Source organism: Oncorhynchus gorbuscha, linkage group LG24, assembly GCF_021184085.1.
Source record: "Oncorhynchus gorbuscha isolate QuinsamMale2020 ecotype Even-year linkage group LG24, OgorEven_v1.0, whole genome shotgun sequence".
Classification (NCBI taxonomy): Eukaryota; Metazoa; Chordata; class Actinopteri; order Salmoniformes; family Salmonidae; genus Oncorhynchus; species Oncorhynchus gorbuscha.
The window spans coordinates 641,162-662,928 of NC_060196.1; the positions used below are offsets into that span (position 1 = coordinate 641,162).

Consider the following 21,767-nt stretch of genomic DNA (forward strand, 5'->3'; position numbering starts at 1 on the left):
AGAGACAGAGGAGTAGACAGAGACAGAGGAGTAGACAGAGACAGAGGAGGAGAAAGAGACAGAGGAGTAGAAAGAGACAGAGGAGTAGACAGAGACAGAGGAGGAGAAAGAGACAGAGGAGTAGACAGAGACAGAGGAGTAGACAGAGACAGAGGAGGAGAAAGAGACAGAGGAGTAGAAAGAGACAGAGGAGGAGACAGAGACAGAGGAGTAGAAAGAGACAGAGGAGGAGAAAGAGACAGAGGAGGAGAAAGAGACAGAGGAGTAGAAAGAGACAGAGGAGTAGAAAGAGACAGAGGAGGAGACAGAGACAGAGGAGTAGACAGAGACAGAGGAGTAGACAGAGACAGAGGAGGAGAAAGAGACAGAGGAGTAGACAGAGACAGAATAGACAGAGACAGAGGAGGAGAAAGAGACAGAGGAGTAGACAGAGACAGAGTAGACAGAGACAGAGAAAGAGACAGAGGAGTAGACAGAGACAGAGTAGACAGAGACAGAGGAGTAGAAAGAGACAGAGGAGGAGAAAGAGACAGAGGAGTAGAAAGAGACAGAGGAAGAGAAAGAGACAGAGGAGTAGAAAGAGACAGAGCAGGAACCATAGATGTCTGTGACAGAGCGAGCAAGATCACCATGCACTGAGGAGGGGGACGACTTTAATCAAGTCACCTGAATACTGGAATGACTGAAAGAACACAACACTCCTACAACTGAGAATACTACAGTTCACTTGGTGAGTGTAACCAGAGCTAACGCACCATCAGTAGCTACAGGTACAGAGAGATAGTCTCAGTATCAACAGTAGTTAGTATGACTACACTAGTTATTATTCCAGGTGTCAGTATGAACATTAGTTAGTATGACTACACTAGTTATTATTCCCAGTCTCATTATCAACAGTAGTTAGTATGACTACACTAGTTATTATTCCAGGTGTCAGTATGAACAGTAGTTAGTATGACTACACTAGTTATTATTCCCAGTCTCATTATCAACAGTAGTTAGTATGACTACACTAGTTATTATTCCCAGTCTCATTATCAACAGTAGTTAGTATGACTACACTAGTTATTATTCCAGGTGTCAGTATGAACAGTAGTTAGTATGACTACACTAGTTATTATTCCAGGTGTCAGTATGAACAGTAGTTAGTATGACTACACTAGTTATTATTCCAGGTGTCAGTATCAACAGAAGTTAGTATGACTACACTAGTTATTATTCCCAGTCTCATTATCAACAGTAGTTAGTATGACTACACTAGTTATTATTCCAGGTGTCAGTATGAACAGTAGTTAGTATGACTACACTAGTTATTATTCCAGGTGTCAGTATGAACAGTAGTTAGTATGACTACACTAGTTATTATTCCAGGTGTCAGTATCAACAGTAGTTAGTATGACTACACTAGTTATTATTCCCAGTCTCATTATCAACAGTAGTTAGTATGACTACACTAGTTATTATTCCAGGTGTCAGTATGAACAGTAGTTAGTATGACTACACTAGTTATTATTCCAGGTGTCAGTATCAACAGTAGTTAGTATGACTACACTAGTTATTATTCCCAGTCTCATTATCAACAGTAGTTAGTATGACTACACTAGTTATTATTCCAGGTGTCAGTATGAACAGTAGTTAGTATGACTACACTAGTTATTATTCCAGGTGTCAGTATGAACAGTAGTTAGTATGACTACACTAGTTATTATTCCCAGTCTCATTATCAACAGTAGTTAGTATGACTACACTAGTTATTATTCCAGGTGTCAGTATGAACAGTAGTTAGTATGACTACACTAGTTATTATTCCCAGTCTCATTATCAACAGTAGTTAGTATGACTACACTAGTTATTATTCCAGGTGTCAGTATGAACAGTAGTTAGTATGACTACACTAGTTATTATTCCCAGTCTCATTATCAACAGTAGTTAGTATGACTACACTAGTTATTATTCCAGGTGTCAGTATGAACAGTAGTTAGTATGACTACACTAGTTATTATTCCCAGTCTCATTATCAACAGTAGTTAGTATGACTACACTAGTTATTATTCCCAGTCTCATTATCAACAGTAGTTAGTATGACTACACTAGTTATTATTCCAGGTGTCAGTATGAACAGTAGTTAGTATGACTACACTAGTTATTATTCCAGGTGTCAGTATGAACAGTAGTTAGTATGACTACACTAGTTATTATTCCCAGTCTCATTATCAACAGTAGTTAGTATGACTACACTAGTTATTATTCCAGGTGTCAGTATGAACAGTAGTTAGTATGACTACACTAGTTATTATTCCAGGTGTCAGTATGAACATTAGTTAGTATGACTACACTAGTTATTATTCCAGGTGTCAGTATGAACATTAGTTAGTATGACTACACTAGTTATTATTCCAGGTGTCAGTATGAACATTAGTTAGTATGACTACACTAGTTATTATTCCAGGTGTCAGTATGAACATTAGTTAGTATGACTACACTAGTTATTATTCCAGGTGTCAGTATGAACATTAGTTAGTATGACTACACTAGTTATTATTCCAGGTGTCAGTATGAACAGTAGTTAGTATGACTACACTAGTTATTATTCCAGGTGTCAGTATGAACATTAGTTAGTATGACTACACTAGTTATTATTCCAGGTGTCAGTATGAACATTAGTTAGTATGACTACACTAGTTATTATTCCAGGTGTCAGTATGAACATTAGTTAGTATGACTACACTAGTTATTATTCCAGGTGTCAGTATGAACATTAGTTAGTATGACTACACTAGTTATTATTCCAGGTGTCAGTATGAACATTAGTTAGTATGACTACACTAGTTATTATTCCAGGTGTCAGTATGAACAGTAGTTAGTATGACTACACTAGTTATTATTCCCAGTCTCATTATCAACAGTAGTTAGTATGACTACACTAGTTATTATTCCCAGTCTCATTATCAACAGTAGTTAGTATGACTACACTTTATTATTCCAGGTGTCAGTATGAACAGTAGTTAGTATGACTACACTAGTTATTATTCAATTATCAACAGTAGTTAGTATGACCACTAGTTATTATTCAGTCTCATTATCAACAGTAGTTAGTTGCCAGAGAGCAGTGTTATGGCTAGAAGTGTTAAGGTGTTGTTAATAAGCAACTTTTAATCTGAATTGTACCACTTCCATTCTACCTATTTAGAACAACATATAAACAAACTGTAGATATCAAAACACAAAGATGTAATATCAATCTGGTGCATTTCCACCCTGGTCCGTTAGACACCCGGCTGCTCTTCTATAAACTGGTTGATGAACTACTGATGACGGAATATAACTCTATTGTAATGAGAACCAATGTTACTAACTGTTACATGATGCAATAATATCTGCCACTCAGCAGATGCTTTTATCCAAGGCGTACGTGTGGGTGGCCATGGGAATCAAACTCACAATCCTGCCACTCAGCAGATGCTTTTATCCAAGGCGTACGTGTGGGTGGCCATGGGAATCAAACTCACAATCCTGCCACTCAGCAGATGCTTTTATCCAAGGCGTACGTGTGGGTGGCCATGGGAATCAAACTCACAATCCTGCCACTCAGCAGGTGCTTTTATCCAAGGCGTACGTGTGGGTGGCCATGGGAATCAAACTCACAATCCTGCCACTCAGCAGATGCTTTTATCCAAGGCGTACGTGTGGGTGGCCATGGGAATCAAACTCACAATCCTGCCACTCAGCAGATGCTTTTATCCAAGGCGTACGTGTGGGTGGCCATGGGAATCAAACTCACAATCCTGCCACTCAGCAGATGCTTTTATCCAAGGCGTACGTGTGGGTGGCCATGGGAATCAAACTCACAATCCTGCCACTCAACAGATGCTTTTATCCAAGGCGTACGTGTGGGTGGCCATGGGAATCAAACTCACAATCCTGCCACTCAGCAGATGTTTTTATCCAAGGCGTACATGTGGGTGGCCATGGGAATCAAACTCACAATCCTGCCACTCAGCAGGTGCTTTTATCCAAGGCGTACGTGTGGGTGGCCTGGTTGCAGCATACCACCCTGCATCCCACTGTTGGCTTTCCTCTGAAGCTAAGCAGGGTTGGTCCTGGTTGCAGCATACCACCCTGCATCCCACTGTTGGCTTTCCTCTGAAGCTAAGCAGGGTTGGTCCTGGTTGCAGCATACCACCCTGCCTCCCGCTGTTGGCTTTCCTCTGAAGCTAAGCAGGGTTGGTCCTGGTTGCAGCATACCACCCTGCATCCCACTGTTGGCTTTCCTCTGAAGCGAAGCAGGGTTGGTCCTGGTTGCAGCATACCACCCTGCCTCCCACTGTTGTTCCAGAGGGGTGATGTCATGTTGTTCCAGAGTGGTGATGTCATGTTGTTCCAGAGGGGTGATGTCATGTTGTTCCAGAGTGGTGATGTCATGTTGTTCCAGAGTGGTGATGTCATGTTGTTCCAGAGTGGTGATGTCATGTTGTTCCAGAGTGGTGATGTCATGTTGTTCCAGAGGGGTGATGTCATGTTGTTCCAGAGTGGTGATGTCATGTTGTTCCAGAGTGGTGATGTCATGTTGTTCCAGAGTGGTGATGTCATGTTGTTGTTGTTCCAGATTGGTGATGTCATGCTGCTGCAGAGTGGGTGGATTTATTTAAGTCAACTAACCAGGATGTCTAGCTGTTCATGTACAGGCATGGCATACTAACATGTATTTATTCTGGGTTCTTTATACCACAATTTGACAGGAGTGTGTGTGTGTGGGGGGGGGTGGTCTAAATATGCTGATATCTAACCTGTAACCGCGTGCGGCACCCCCCCATTCCATCCCCACCTCACCCCAAATAAACGTGCCATGACACAGTTCTACTGTTGTTATGTTGATTTCATAGTCTGATTAAAACATTAAATGGCATCTTTAAACCACTGGCTTTCACCCCCTGACTCTGTCTTTGGCATGCCTGAGTGTTTTGAACACACCCTGTCTGTCAGAATTGCACAGTCATACCAAGACCTGGTCTGGTATGCAGCTAGGAGATATACTACAGAAACAAGTTCTGACATGTTGCTGCCATAGGAGGGAAAACCAAATGTTTTGACAGAGACAAGATCATCCACTGATATTCTACTCCTAATGAAGTGCTAGAGAAAACATGAGGAGGATATAGAGACAGGAAGTGGTGCTTCAACAGTAGTAGGAGGCTATATATAGTAGAGGGGTGGGATTCATATTCACACTCATGTTTTCTCTACTTCTACATCATCAGAGTTAACAGAGACCTAACAGCTGGGGAGAATTAACAGAGACCTAACAGCCAGGGAGAGTTAACAGAGACCTAACAGCCAGGGAGAGTTAACAGAGACCTAACAGCTGGGGAGAGTTAACAGAGACCTAACAGCCGGGGAGAGTTAACAGAGACCCAACAGCCAGGGAGTGTTAACAGAGACCTAACAGCCGGGGAGAGTTAACAGAGACCCAACAGCCAGGGAGAGTTAACAGAGACCTAACAGCCGGGGAGAGTTAACAGAGACCTAACAGCCAGGGAGAGTTAACAGAGACCTAACAGCCGGGGAGAGTTAACAGAGACCTAACAGCCAGGGAGAGTTAACAGAGACCCAACAGCCAGGGAGAGTTAACTGAGACCTAACAGCCGGGGAGAGTTAACTGAGACCTAACAGCCGGGGAGAGTTAACAGAGACCTAACAGCCGGGGAGAGTTAACAGAGACCTAACAGCCAGGGAGAATTAACAGCACGTTTCATTTGCAGTGGGCATTACTGTCAGTCCTCAAAGCTGAAATGACTTTACCGTTTGAGATTGGTTGACATTTTCATCACGTTTTCTCATCAAAGGAGATACAAAACACCCCCAGTCAGATGGATGATCTGATCTCTGTAAAAACAGACCTTTTTAAGGAGTTTTTGAAAATATTTGGTTTTCCCCACTGTGACAACATGGCAAAACATGTCACATACTCCTTCCCTGCTTCCTCGGTAGCCAACAGTAAGAAGTCACGTCATAGAGAGAGATACAGAGTAAGAAAAAGACTCACCTTTTACTGTCAAACTGCAGTTCATTTCTTTGTCTGAGTAGATCTTTTTCCAGTTTGCATATTTCATGTTTCAGGTTATTATATGATTTACATATTCAGGTTACCTGGTACAGTTGCAGACAGTTAGATAGGTCATGATTTACATATTCAGGTTACCTGGTACAGTTGCAGACAGTTAGATGGGTCATGATTTACATATTCAGGTTACCTGGTACAGTTGCAGACAGTTAGATAGGTCATGATTTACATAATCAGGTTACCTGGTACAGTTGCAGACAGTTAGATGGGTCATGAGTTACATATTCAGGTTACTTGGTACAGTTACAGACAGTTAGATGGGTCATGATTTACATATTCAGGTTACCTGGTACAGTTGCAGACAGTTAGATAGGTCATGATTTACATATTCAGGTTACCTGGTACAGTTGCAGACAGTTAGATAGGTCATGATTTACATATTCAGGTTACCTGGTACAGTTGCAGACAGTTAGATGGGTCATGATTTACATATTCAGGTTACCTGGTACAGTTGCAGACAGTTAGATGGGTCATGAGTTACATATTCAGGTTACCTGGTACAGTTGCAGACAGTTAGATAGGTCATGATTTACATATTCAGGTTACCTGGTACAGTTGCAGACAGTTAGATGGGTCATGAGTTACATATTCAGGTTACCTGGTACAGTTACAGACAGTTAGATGGGTCATGATTTACATATTCAGGTTACCTGGTACAGTTGCAGACAGTTAGATGGGTCATGAGTTACATATTCAGGTTACCTGGTACAGTTACAGACAGTTAGATGGGTCATGATTTACATATTCAGGTTACCTGGTACAGTTGCAGACAGTTAGATGGGTCATGAGTTACATATTCAGGTTACCTGGTACAGTTACAGACAGTTAGATCGGTCATGATTTACATATTCAGGTTACCTGGTACAGTTGCAGACAGTTAGATGGGTCATGATTTACATATTCAGGTTACCTGGTACAGTTGCAGACAGTTAGATGGGTCATGATTTACATATTCAGGTTACCTGGTACAGTTACAGACAGTTAGATCGGTCATGATTTACATATTCAGGTTACCTGGTACAGTTGCAGACAGTTAGATGGGTCATGATTTACATATTCAGGTTACCTGGTACAGTTACAGACAGTTAGATCGGTCATGATTTACATATTCAGGTTACCTGGTACAGTTGCAGACAGTTAGATGGGTCATGATTTACATATTCAGGTTACCTGGTACAGTTACAGACAGTTAGATGGGTCATGATTTACATATTCAGGTTACCTGGTACAGTTACAGACAGTTAGATGGGTCATGATTTACATATTCAGGTTACCTGGTACAGTTACAGACAGTTAGATGGGTCATGATTTACATATTCAGGTTACCTGGTACAGTTGCAGACAGTTAGATGGGTCATGATTTACATATTCAGGTTACCTGGTACAGTTGCAGACAGTTAGATGGGTCATGATTTACATATTCAGGTTACCTGGTACAGTTGCAGACAGTTAGATGGGTCATGAGTTACATATTCAGGTTACCTGGTACAGTTACAGACAGTTAGATGGGTCATGAGTTACATATTCAGGTTACCTGGTACAGTTACAGACAGTTAGATGGGTCATGATTTACATATTCAGGTTACCTGGTACAGTTGCAGACAGTTAGATGGGTCATGAGTTACATATTCAGGTTACCTGGTACAGTTACAGACAGTTAGATCAGTCATGATTTACATATTCAGGTTACCTGGTACAGTTGCAGACAGTTAGATCGGTCATGATTTACATATTCAGGTTACCTGGTACAGTTGCAGACAGTTAGATGGGTCATGATTTACATATTCAGGTTACCTGGTACAGTTGCAGACAGTTAGATCGGTCATGATTTACATATTCGGGTTACCTGGTACAGTTGCAGACAGTTAGATGGGTCATGATTTACATATTCAGGTTACCTGGTACAGTTGCAGACAGTTAGATGGGTCATGATTTACATATTCAGGTTACTTGGTACAGTTGCAGACAGTTAGATGGGTCATGATTTACATATTCAGGTTACCTGGTACAGTGGCAGACAGTTAGATCGGTCATGATTTACATATTCAGGTTACCTGGTACAGTTGCAGACAGTTAGATCGGTCATGATTTACATATTCAGGTTACCTGGTACAGTTGCAGACAGTTAGATGGGTCATGAGTTACATATTCAGGTTACTTGGTACAGTTGCAGACAGTTAGATGGGTCATGAGTTACATATTCAGGTTACTTGGTACAGTTGCAGACAGTTAGATGGGTCATGATTTACATATTCAGGTTACCTGGTACAGTGGCAGACAGTTAGATGGGTCATGATTTACATATTCAGATTACCTGGTACAGTTGCAGACAGTTAGATGGGTCATGATTTACATATTCAGGTTACTTGGTACAGTTGCAGACAGTTAGATGGGTCATGATTTACATATTCAGGTTACCTGGTACAGTTGCAGACAGTTAGATCGGTCATAATTTACATATTCAGGTTACCTGGTACAGTTGCAGACAGTTAGATCGGTCATGATTTACATATTCAGGTTACCTGGTACAGTTGCAGACAGTTAGATGGGTCATGAGTTACATATTCAGGTTACTTGGTACAGTTGCAGACAGTTAGATGTGTCATGATTTACATATTCAGGTTACCTGGTACAGTGGCAGACAGTTAGATGGGTCATGATTTACATATTCAGGTTACCTGGTACAGTTGCAGACAGTTAGATGGGTCATGATTTACATATTCAGGTTACCTGGTACAGTTGCAGACAGTTAGATGGGTCATGATTTACATATTCAGGTTACTTGGTACAGTTGCAGACAGTTAGATGGGTCATGATTTACATATTCAGGTTACCTGGTACAGTGGCAGACAGTTAGATGGGTCATGATTTACATATTCAGGTTACCTGGTACAGTGGCAGACAGTTAGATGGGTCATGATTTACATATTCAGGTTACCTGGTACAGTTGCAGACAGTTAGATGGGTCATGAGTTACATATTCAGGTTACCTGGTACAGTTACAGACAGTTAGATGGGTCATGATTTACATATTCAGGTTACCTGGTACAGTTGCAGACAGTTAGATGGGTCATGGACACTCAAGGTCATGGACATTTTTACATTGTACAAAGGCAGTGTTTCTCAATCCTGGTCCCGGGGACCAAAAGAGGTGCGCACCTCTGCTTCCGTCCCACCACACACCCAACCTCAATGAAAGGGTTTATGATTAGTAGAATAGAGAGTATGAGATGTGTAAATATAATCGATTTTGTCTCATATACTTTGAGACAAATCGATTATATTTGCACATCTCATATTCTCTATTCTACTAATCATCATGTTTTCAAAGATAGAATAAAACAAATGTTTTGACATAGATCAGAGATCAGATCACTGACTGTGGGTGTTTTGTTTTTACTTTGATGAGAAAACATGATGAAAATTTCAACCAATCTCAAACAGTAGAGTCATTTCATCTTTGAGGACTGACAGTAATGCCCACTGCAAATGAAACATGTGCTGTTAACTCTCCCCAGCTGTTAGGTCTCTGTTAACTCTCCCCAGCTGTCAGGTCTCTGTTAACTCTCCCCAGCTGTTAGGTCTCTGTTAACCCTCCCCAGCTGTCAGGTCTCTGTTAACTCTCCCCAGCTGTCAGGTCTCTGTTAACTCTCCCCAGCTGTTAGGTCTCTGTTAACCCTCCCCAGCTGTCAGGTGTCTGTTAACTCTCCCCAGCTGTCAGGTCTCTGTTAACCTTCCCCAGCTGTTAGGTCTCTTTTAACTCTCCCCAGCTGTTAGGTCTCTGTTAACCCTCCCCAGCTGTTAGGTCTCTGTTAACTCTCCCCAGCTGTTAGGTCTCTGTTAACTCTCCCCAACTGTTAGGTCTCTGTTAACTCTCTCCAGCTGATGGGTCTCTGTTAACTCTCCCCAGCTGTTAGGTCTCTGTTAACCCTCCCCAGCTGTTAGGTCTCTGTTAACCCTCCCCAGCTGTCAGGTCTCTGTTAACTCTCCCCAGCTGTTAGGTCTCTGTTAACTCTCCCCAGCTGTTAGGTCTCTGTTAACTCTCCCCAGCTGTTAGGTCTCTGTTAACTCTCCCTGGCTGTTAGGTCTCTGTTAACTCTCCCCAGCTGTTAGGTCTCTGTTAACTCTCCCCAGCTGTCAGGTCTCTGTTAACCCTCCCCAGCTGTTAGGTCTCTGTTAACTCTCCCCAGCTGTTAGGTCTCTGTTAACCCTCCCCAGCTGTCAGGTCTCTGTTAACCCTCCCCAGCTGTCAGGTCTCTGTTAACTCTCCCCAGCTGTTAGGTCTCTGTTAACCCTCCCCAGCTGTCAGGTCTCTGTTAACTCTCCCCAGCTGTTAGGTCTCTGTTAACTCTCCCCAGCTGTTAGGTCTCTGTTAACTCTCCCCAGCTGTTAGGTCTCTGTTAACTCTCCCTGGCTGTTAGGTCTCTGTTAACTCTCCCCAGCTGTTAGGTCTCTGTTAACCCTCCCCAGCTGTTAGGTCTCTGTTAACCCTCCCCAGCTGTCAGGTCTCTGTTAACTCTCCCCAGCTGTTAGGTCTCTGTTAACTCTCCCCAGCTGTTAGGTCTCTGTTAACTCTCCCTGGCTGTTAGGTCTCTGTTAACTCTCCCCAGCTGTTAGGTCTCTGTTAACTCTCCCCAGCTGTTAGGTCTCTGTTAACTCTCCCCAGCTGTTAGGTCTCTGTTAACTCTCCCTGGCTGTTAGGTCTCTGTTAACTCTCCCCAGCTGTTAGGTCTCTGTTAACTCTCCCCAGCTGTTAGGTCTCTGTTAACTCTCCCCAGCTGTTAGGTCTCTGTTAACTCTCCCCGGCTGTTAGGTCTCTGTTAACTCTCCCCAGCTGTTAGGTCTCTGTTAACTCTCCCCAGCTGTTAGGTCTTTGTTAACTCTCCCCAGCTGTTAGGTCTTTGTTAACACACTGCCTGTGTGCTAACCTGCTATCTGTGCTAACCTGCTATCTGTGCTAACCTGCTATCTGTGCTAAACTGCTATGTTAAGTGTCTCTTCCTTAATTGAAGGATTATTTATTGCTGATATGGAACATGAGTTTCATATGTTTCGAAAACCATATTGCAACCAATGATTATGGATGTTTCTATAGTTCAAACCGATAAGCAGAGCTCACAGCTGACAACCCTTGGGATAAAGCAGAATGCCTCGTTAGTGCCATGGGATCTCCAGAGTAAAGTGTGATCATTCTCTGACTATCGGTGTGTCTCTGAGCGTGCGGACGTGCAGATGTGCATGACTGTGTCTGTCTCACTGACTCACTAAATTAAATCAACTCACTGGTGCAATTACGCAACAATCTCTGTCTTCCAATGATTCCAGCAGCAAATCATTTGTAAAAGTTTGGATGTCACCAGTTCTGGTCAGTCAGTATACAGTTGTGCAAAATAAATAATCCCCATGATAAAACCATATATTCCAGTAGGACTAAATGTGTCCACATACATATGTACTGTTTGCTCCTAGCAGAACATGGCGAGGAGAAGAGACTGTCTCATACTCCCTAAAGACCTTTGCATGAAAAATGTGAATAAAGCAGCAATATTACTGTTGTTTGTCCCTCTTGAGCCACCATACCAACAGCATAGTCAGAAATAGCCGGAAACAGCATGGCCAGAAACACTTCCTCAAAATTAATCTAAGCTAAATCAAGAAATCTGTCATTCATTTCAAATTTTTACTGAAAAGGACTTAGTTGCGCAATTTTACATTGAGGTAACACTTCATGTTCCTCCACTCCTACTAGGAGTAGTACTGCTGACCAATCACCAAGATTTTGGTTACCTAACCCTAATCCTAACCCTAATCCTAATCCTAATCCTAACCCTAATCCTAATCCTAATCCTAATCCTAACCCTAATCCTAACCCTAATCCTAACCCTAATCCTAATCCTAACCCTAATCCTAATCCTAATCCTAATCCTAACCCTAATCCTAATCCTAACCCTAATCCTAACCCTAATCCTAATCCAAACCCTAATCCTAACCCTAATCCTAATCCTAACCCTAATCCTAACCCTAATCCTAATCCTAACCCTAACCCTAATCCTAATCCTAATCCTAACCCTAATCCTAACAAAAAACAAATGCACGTGCACGAACAGCCGAAGACCAAAACTAACAAAAACGTCACAAAATGTTATCATAATACATGCCCAAACTGTTTCAAATGTAAAGCATACGGTAAGCTTAAGAAACAGCCATCCAAACTTGCAGTAACAGGTGTGAGCAATCAGTTGGCACAGTCATTTTGGTGTTTTTCCCAGTAAGGTTTTGCAAGCAGGATAATGAGGGTTCCAAGCTTTCCAAAACACATGAACAGGAAAAGACTTGGTCCACCCCATCATCAGTGATGAGGATCTTAAAGTTGTTAATACTGTAGATGAATGTAATCACAGTTAATGTCATGAGTCAAGAGCACCCTATTTACAGGCCATAAGTGGATTATTTCATGTAATGGAAAAAATGTAGGCCCAGTAGTGGATTTCTGCCCACTACAGTAATGTATGGTACCTGTCTGTCTGTACATGGAAAAGACTCATGGTTAATGTCACCAGATGTCACAATGACATTACATGTCACTCATTTCCCCCTCCCACCTCTCTCTCTCTCTCTCTCTCTCTCTCTCTCTCTCTCTCTCTCTCTCTCTCTCTCTCTCTCTCTCTCTCTCTCTCTCTCTCTCTCTCTCTCTCTCTCTCTCTCTCTCCCCCTCCTCTCTCTCTCTCTCTCTCTCTCTCTCTCTCTCTCTCTCTCTCTCTCTCTCTCTCTCTCTCTCTCTCGCCATAATGTCTAACTCCTCCTCCTCTGTGGTCTGCCCTTTCTACAACAGCATATATACCACCCATTCATCCCTCTCTCTTTCCCTCCAGAGCCAAGACCTCCAACTGTCCTCCACTTCCTCATCACTCTCCTCCAGGATGTTCAACTCCTCCTCCTCTGCGTTCTGTCCTCTCCTCCAGACCATGCTGGACCACTCTCTAAACAACAACACGGGGGTCAACCTGGTGGTGGTGTGGGTCCACGGCCTGGTCTCCTGTCTGGGTATCCTGGAGAACGCTCTGGTCCTCTGGGTGGTCGGCTTCCGCCTGCGCCGCCGGTAGGTTGGCTGGTGGTGTGTGGTTGCTGTGTGTGTGTGGTGGGGGGTTTCTTTGTGTGTGTGGTGGGTGTGGGGGTTGCTGTGTGTGTGGTGGGGGTTTCTTTGTGTGTGTGGTGGGTGTGGGGGGTTGCTGTGTGTGTGTGGTGGGGGATTCTTTGTGTGTGGTGGGTGTGGGGGGTTGCTGTGTGTGTGTGGTGGGGGGTTTAATTGTGTGTGTGGTGTGTGTGGGGTGGTTACTGTGTGCGTGTGTGTGGGCGTGTGTGTGGGCGTGTGGTGGGTGTGTGGGGGGGGGGTTACTGTGTGTGGGTGCGTGTGTGTGTGTGTGCGTGTGTGTGTGGTGGGTGTGGGGGGTTACTGTGTGCGTGTGCGTGTGTGTTCACAGAAGGGTTTGGCTCAAATCTAAATGAAGGCAGTCAGTTCAGGAAGCGATTTGAATAAACAATGCAGACATGTAAAAACGTTTGAAAGAAAATAACTTCTGCTTTTCAATTTATTGAGGAGTTACTGAAAATAAATGTCATTATTTTATAACATTGAATTGTAATATGAGTTTATTTCCTGAATTGGCTGCTTTCAATTCTACCCTGGTTCACAGGTTGTGTCAGTGTCGTGTTTTCTGCTTAGACAGTGTGTGTGTCAGTGTCGTGTTTTCTGCTTAGACAGTGTGTGTGTCAGTGTAGTGTTTTCTGCTTAGACAGTGTGTGTGTCAGTGTCGTGTTTTCTGCTTAGACAGTGTGTGTGTCAGTGTCGTGTTTTCTGCTTAGACAGTCTGTGTGTCAGTGTAGTGTTTTCTGCTTAGACAGTGTGTGTGTCAGTGTCGTGTTTTCTGCTTAGACAGTGTGTGTGGCGTCCGGAGGGACCAGAATAAGTTGGGAATAACGTGAATCCCCTTCTTTTTTCTTCACAGGACCGTGGCCTCTGTCTGGGTTCTCAACCTGGCCCTGTCAGACTTCCTGGCTACGCTGACCCTCCCTCTCTTTACACACTACCTGCACTCCTCACACAGCTGGGAGCTGGGAGGTACGCCCATAGACCATATATCAGTCACCGTTAGCGGAGTTGCCAACAACCAGATGCATCCGGTTTTCCGGGATATAGCTAACTCAACCTAACTTCCTTTCCTGCTCAACTCCAGAGGTGGGAACTCCGCTCAGGCATTTTCCTTTATAACCTTTATAACCTTTATAACTGCTGGGTAGAAGTGAATTCTACTTCTATGTGACGTCCTAACAATAGAGGGTCCCAGATAAAATGGCTGACAAATTGTGCCATTCTGATGACTAGGGGCTGTATGACAACAGCCTCTCCATTGTCGTGTCTATAGTTACGCCTACATTGAAATACATGAATAGCAATAGGTAGGAGCTAAACTAGTAAGCCACAGACAGTGTGCATTACATATATATATGTATACTGTATGTACAAGATATGTATGACATGGGTATTGGTCATCTACACTACATACACAAAAGTATGTGGACACCCTTTCAAATGAGTGGATTTGGCTATTTCAACCACACCCGTTGCAGACAGGTGTATAAATTCAAGCACACAGCCATGCAGTCTCCGTAGACATTTGCAGTAGAACGGCCTTACTGAAGAGCTCAACGTGGCAACGTCATAGGATGCCACCGTTCCAAAAAGTCCACTGCAAGTGCTGTTATTGTGAACTGGAAACGTCTTGGAGCAACAACGGCTCAGCCACAAAGTGGTAGGCCACACAAACTCACGGAACGGGACCGCTGAAGTGTTTAGCGCATAAAAATCGCCTCTGGAAGCCACTTCAGCACAAGAACAGTTCATCAGGAGCTTCATGAAATGTGTTTCCATGGCAGAGCAGCCGCACACAAGCCTAAGATCACCATGCACAATGCCAAGCATCGGTTGGAGTGGAGTAATGCTCGCCGCCATTGGACTCTGAAGCAGTGGAAATGCTTTCTCTAACCTGATGAATCGTGATTCAACATCTGGCAGTCTGACGGGCGAATCTGGGTTTGGCAGATTCAAGGAGAGCACTACCTTCCCCAATGCATAGTGCAATCTTTAAAGTTGTTGTTGGATGAGGAATAACGGTCTGAAGCTGTTTTTCATGGTTCTGGCCCCTTAGTTACAGTGAAGGGAAATCTTAACGCTACAGCATTATATTACTTTCTAGACAATTCTGTGCTTCCGACTTTGTGGCAAAAGTTTGGGGAAGGCCCTTGCCTGTATCAGCATGACAATGCCGCCATGAGAGAGGAGGATGTTATAGCAGCAAATAGGGAACCAACTCCATATTGATGCCCATGATTTTGGAATGAGATGTTTGATGAGCAGGTATCCACATACTGTTGGTCATGTAGTGTATAGAGATATATTAGATTAATAGTGTATGTGTCACATTTTTCATTTAACCTTTATTTAACTAGGCAAGTCAGTTAACAACAAATCTTATTTACAATGACGGCCTACACCAGCCAAACCCTCCCGTAACCCGGACAACAAAGGGCCAATTGTGTGGAGCCCGATGGGACTCCTGATCACGGCTGGTTGTGATACAGCCCGTAATCGAACCCAGGTCTGTAGTGACGCCTCTAGCACTGCGATGCAGTGCCTTAGACCACTGCGCCACTCAGCCCCACATGAGTTATACCATTGTTGTTTACAATACAGCAGCACTGTTTTCCCTTCGGGAACAATAAAGTTGATCCTATCCTCTAGGTCCGCTGTGTACGGCCCAGTCCTCAGTCTTCTTCCTCAACATGTTTGTCTCAGCCTTCCTCCTGGCGGCCATTTCTCTGGACCGCTGTCTCCTGGTGGCGCGGCCCGTCTGGAGTCAGAACCACCGCTCCATCAGCGCCGCCTGGAAGGTTTTAATTTCTGTTTTGTTACGTCATTAGTTCTGTTACGTCATTAGTTCTGTTACGTCATTAGTTCTGTTACATCATTAGTTCTGTTACGTCATTAGTTCTGTTACGTCATTAGTTCTGTTACGTCATTAGTTCTGTTACGTCATTAGTTCTGTTACATCATTAGTTCTGTTACCTCATTAGTTCTGTTACGTCATTAGTTCTGTTACGTCATTAGTTCTGTTACGTCATTAGTTCTGTTACGTCACTAGTTCTGTTACGTCATTAGTTCTGTTGCGTCACTAGTTCTGTTACGTCACTAGTTCTGTTACGTCATTAGTTCTTTTACGTCATTAGTTCTGTTACGTCATTAGTTCTGTTACGTCATTAGTTCTGTTGTGTCATTAGTTCTGTTACGTCATTAGTTCTGTTACGTCATTAGTTCTGTTACGTCATTAGTTCTGTTACGTCATTAGTTCTGTTAGGTCATTAGTTCTGTTACGTCATTAGTTCTGTTGTGTCATTAGTTCTGTTACGTCATTAGTTCTGTTGTGTTATTAGTTCTGTTACGTCATTAGTTCTGTTACGTCATTAGTTCTGTTACGTCATTAGTTCTGTTACGTCATTAGTTCTGTTACGTCACTAGTTCTGTTGTGTCATTAGTTCTGTTATGTCATTAGTTCTGTTGTGTCATTAGTTATGTTGTGTCATTAGTTCTGTTACGTCATTAGTTCTGTTACGTCATTAGTTCTGTTACGTCATTAGTTCTGTTACGTCATTAGTTCTGTTACGTCATTAGTTCTGTTACGTCATTAGTTCTGTTACCTCATTAGTTCTGTTACATCATTAGTTCTGTTACGTCATTAGTTCTGTTACGTCATTAGTTCTGTTACGTCACTAGTTCTGTTACGTCATTAGTTCTGTTGCGTCACTAGTTCTGTTACGTCATTAGTTCTGTTACGTCATTAGTTCTTTTACGTCATTAGTTCTGTTACGTCATTAGTTCTGTTACGTCATTAGTTCTGTTGTGTCATTAGTTCTGTTACGTCATTAGTTCTGTTACGTCATTAGTTCTGTTACGTCATTAATTATGTTAGGTCATTAGTTCTGTTACGTCATTAGTTCTGTTACGTCATTAGTTCTGTTACGTCATTAGTTCTGTTGTGTCATTAGTTCTGTTACGTCATTAGTTCTGTTACGTCATTAGTTCTGTTATGTCATTAGTTCTGTTACGTCATTAGTTCTGTTAGGTCATTAGTTCTGTTACGTCATTAGTTCTGTTACGTCATTAGTTCTGTTGTGTCATTAGTTCTGTTACGTCATTAGTTCTGTTACGTCATTAGTTCTGTTACATCATTAGTTCTGTTACGTCATTAGTTCTGTTACGTCATTAGTTCTGTTGTGTCATTAGTTCTGTTACATCATTAGTTCTGTTGTGTCATTAGTTCTGTTGTGTCATTAGTTCTGTTGTGTCATTAGTTATGTTGTGTCATTAGTTATGTTACATCATTAGTTATGTTGTGTCATTAGTTCTGTTACGTCATTAGTTCTGTTGTGTCATTAGTTCTGTTGTGTCATTAGTTATGTTGTGTCATTAATTCTGTTACGTCATTAGTTCTGTTACGTCATTAGTTCTGTTACATCATTAGTTATGTTGTGTCATTAGTTATGTTACATCATTAGTTCTGTTGTGTCATTAGTTCTGTTGTGTCATTAGTTCTGTTGTGTCATTAGTTCTGTTGTGTCATTAGTTCTGTTACATCATTAGTTCTGTTGTGTCATTAGTTCTGTTGTGTCATTAGTTCTGTTGTGTCATTAGTTCTGTTGTGTCATTAGTTCTGTTGTGTCATTAGTTCTGTTACATCATTAGTTCTGTTGTGTCATTAGTTCTGTTGTGTCATTAGTTCTGTTACGTCATTAGTTTTGTTGTGTCATTAGTTCTGTTACGTCATTAGTTCTGTTACGTCATTAGTTCTGTTACATCATTAGTTCTGTTACGTCATTAGTTCTGTTACGTCATTAGTTCTGTTACGTCATTAGTTCTGTTACATCATTAGTTCTGTTGTGTCATTAGTTCTGTTACGTCATTAGTTCTGTTACATCATTAGTTCTGTTACCTCATTAGTTCTGTTACGTCATTAGTTCTGTTACGTCATTAGTTCTGTTACGTCATTAGTTCTGTTGTGTCCATTAGTTCTGTTGTGTCCATTAGTTCTGTTGTGTCATTAGTTCTGTTACATCATTAGTTCTGTTGTGTCATTAGTTCTGTTACGTCATTAGTTCTGTTACATCATTAGTTCTGTTACGTCATTAGTTCTGTTGTGTCCATTAGTTCTGTTGTGTCATTAGTTCTGTTACGTCATTAGTTCTGTTACGTCATTAGTTCTGTTACGTCATTAGTTCTGTTACGTCATTAGTTCTGTTGTATCATTAGTTCTGTTACGTCACTAGTTCTGTTACGTCATTAGTTCTGTTGCGTCACTAGTTCTGTTACATCATTAGTTCTGTTACGTCATTAGTTCTTTTACGTCATTAGTTCTGTTACGTCATTAGTTCTGTTACGTCATTAGTTCTGTTACGTCATTAGTTCTGTTGCGTCATTAGTTCTGTTGTGTCATTAGTTCTGTTGTGTCATTAGTTCTGTTGTGTCATTAGTTCTGTTACGTCATTAGTTCTGTTGTATCATTAGTTCTGTTACGTCACTAGTTCTGTTACGTCATTAGTTCTGTTGCGTCACTAGTTCTGTTACGTCATTAGTTCTGTTACGTCATTAGTTCTTTTACGTCATTAGTTCTGTTACGTCATTAGTTCTGTTACGTCATTAGTTCTGTTGTGTCATTAGTTCTGTTGTGTCATTAGTTCTGTTGTGTCATTAGTTCTGTTGTGTCATTAGTTCTGTTACGTCATTAGTTCTGTTACGTCATTAGTTCTGTTGTGTCATTAGTTCTGTTGTGTCATTAGTTCTGTTGTGTCATTAGTTCTGTTACATCATTAGTTCTGTTGTATCATTAGTTCTGTTGTGTCATTAGTTCTGTTGTGTCATTAGTTCTGTTGTGTCATTAGTTCTGTTACATCGTTAGTTCTGTTGTGTCATTAGTTCTGTTGTGTCATTAGTTCTGTTGCGTCACTAGTTCTGTTACGTCATTAGTTCTGTTACGTCATTAGTTATTTTACGTCATTAGTTCTGTTACGTCATTAGTTCTGTTACGTCATTAGTTCTGTTGTGTCATTAGTTCTGTTACGTCATTAGTTCTGTTACGTCATTAGTTCTGTTACGTCATTAGTTCTGTTACGTCATTAGTTCTGTTAGGTCATTAGTTCTGTTACGTCATTAGTTCTGTTACGTCATTAGTTCTGTTACGTCATTAGTTCTGTTGTGTCATTAGTTCTGTTACGTCATTAGTTCTGTTACGTCATTAGTTCTTTTGTGTCATTAGTTCTGTTACGTCATTAGTTCTGTTGTGTCATTAGTTCTGTTACATCATTAGTTCTGTTACATCATTAGTTCTGTTACATCATTAGTTCTGTTGTGTCATTAGTTCTGTTGTGTCATTAGTTCTGTTGTGTCATTAGTTCTGTTACGTCATTAGTTCTGTTGTGTCATTAGTTCTGTTACGTCATTAGTTCTGTTGTGTCATTAGTTCTGTTACGTCATTAGTTCTGTTGTGTCATTAGTTCTGTTGTGTCATTAGTTCTGTTGTGTCATTAGTTCTGTTGTGTCATTAGTTCTGTTGTGTCATTAGTTCTGTTGTGTCATTAGTTCTGTTACGTCATTAGTTCTGTTGTGTCATTAGTTCTGTTGTGTCATTAGTTCTGTTGTGTCATTAGTTCTGTTGTGTCATTAGTTCTGTTACGTCATTAGTTCTGTTGTGTCATTAGTTCTGTTGTATCATTAGTTCTGTTGTGTCATTAGTTCTGTTACGTCATTAGTTCTGTTACATCATTAGTTCTGTTGTGTCATTAGTTCTGTTGTGTCATTAGTTCTGTTACATCATTAGTTCTGTTGTGTCATTAGTTCTGTTACATCATTAGTTCTGTTGTGTCATTAGTTCTGTTGTGTCATTAGTTCTGTTACATCATTAGTTCTGTTGTGTCATTAGTTCTGTTACATCATTAGTTCTGTTACGTCATTAGTTCTGTTGTGTCATTAGTTCTGTTGTGTCATTAGTTCTGTTACGTCATTAGTTCTGTTGTGTCATTAGTTCTGTTACGTCATTAGTTCTGTTGTGTCATTAGTTCTGTTACGTCATTAGTTCTGTTACGTCATTAGTTCTGTTGTGTCATTAGTTCTGTTACATCATTAGTTCTGTTGTGTCATTAGTTCTGTTACATCATTAGTTCTGTTGTGTCATTAGTTCTGTTACATCATTAGTTCTGTTACGTCATTAAGTCTGTTGTGTCATTAGTTCTGTTACATCATTAGTTCTGTTGTGTCAATAGTTCTGTTACATCATTAGTTCTGTTTTTTTTATTACGTTGATGATGTGATTATATAGTGTATTATGATGACCTGTGAGTGTTTCCAGTGTCTCTGTGTTACATCAGTAGTTCTGTTTTGGTACGTTGATGATGTGATTATATAGTGTGTTATGATGACCTGTGAGTGTTTCCAGTGTCTCTGTGTTTAATCATCAATAGGGTGTTGCCCGTTGTTCTAATATTGTAGACACTTTAATAATAACTATGTCTAAAGTGCATAAGGCAGAAGACACGTTTCTGTTAGACATCCATGCAATGGACAATGAAGTCATCTTCTATCTTCTAATCTCCTTTCTCTTCTTCCAAGGTGTGTGCTTTGGGCTGGTTGTGGGCGGCGGCCAACACCTTCCCTTACTTCCTGTTCCGGGCGGTGACGGAGAAGACGGACGGAAGGAAGCTCTGCTACCACCATTTTGGATTGTACTCGTCGCCAGGGAAGCTGGAGAGGGACTGTAGGGTACGGCAGGCGGCGACCGCCGTGTCCAAGACGTTCCTGGCGTTCCTACTCCCCCTAGTGGTGATTGCAGGGAGCTACGCCCTCTTTGGCATCAGTCTGAGCCAGAGGAGGAAGAGGAGGAGGAATAACAGCAGTAGTAGACTCACTGGGGCTTTGATTGTTACCAACGTGGAACGTAGAGAGTCAAAACCCAACACAAACACCAAAAGCTCCACCCCCAACCCAAAAGGCTCCACCCCTACCTCCACCTCCGTCAAATTGTCTTCTAGACGGACCGAGCCCGGCCTATCCCGTGGCTTCACCAAAATGGTGACATCAGTTATCGCGACGTTTGCCCTCTGCTGGTCGCCTTATCACGTGTTCTGCCTCATTGAGGTTGCTGCACAGTACTGGCCGACCAAGGTCGTGTTGGTGGAGGTGGGGTTGCCAATAGCGACGACCTTTGCCTTCTTGAATCCGGTGTTAAACCCGGTGCTGTACGCGTTCAGCTGTCCCAACTTCTGCGTCCGGATCAGACAGAGTCTGGGGGTGCTGATGGAGGGACTGGTGGAGGAGGGAGGGATGGGTGGAGTAGGAGAGGGGGGGCTGGGGTTGAGTATCAGGAAGGGGTGGAGGAAGGGAAGGGGGAGCCTGGGAGGGAACTCATTATCGTCACCAAGCTGTCTGGGAACTCCAGGGTCTCCGCATCTCCAGGTAGATCATCTGCCCTCCTCTGCCTCCATCAACCACAACTTCAAAGCCAGTTGTGGAGACCTGGAGCAGGGAGAGGACCCTCTGAACTGA

General features: G+C 42.1%; 1 protein-coding gene across 1 annotated transcript; it reads left to right on the forward strand.

The window, feature by feature from the left end:
- Positions 1–472: 472 nt before the first annotated feature.
- On the forward strand, positions 473–21,767 carry LOC124013254 (prostaglandin D2 receptor 2-like). The gene is made up of 5 exons (XM_046327514.1): positions 473–730; positions 12,994–13,220; positions 14,128–14,240; positions 15,921–16,069; positions 20,835–21,767. Exons 2-5 carry the CDS (start codon positions 13,042–13,044, stop codon positions 21,765–21,767), a joined length of 1,374 nt encoding a protein of 457 aa, XP_046183470.1. The 5' UTR covers positions 473–730; positions 12,994–13,041.

Coding starts and splice junctions, on each gene's coding strand:
- LOC124013254 (XM_046327514.1), top strand. CDS start 13,042: ATGTTCAACTCCTCCTCCTCTGCGTTCTGTCCTCTCCTCCAGACCATG. Junction 14,241..15,920: donor ACACAGCTGGGAGCTGGGAG/GTACGCCCATAG, acceptor CCTATCCTCTAG/GTCCGCTGTGTACGGCCCAG. Junction 16,070..20,834: donor CCATCAGCGCCGCCTGGAAG/GTTTTAATTTCT, acceptor TCTTCTTCCAAG/GTGTGTGCTTTGGGCTGGTT.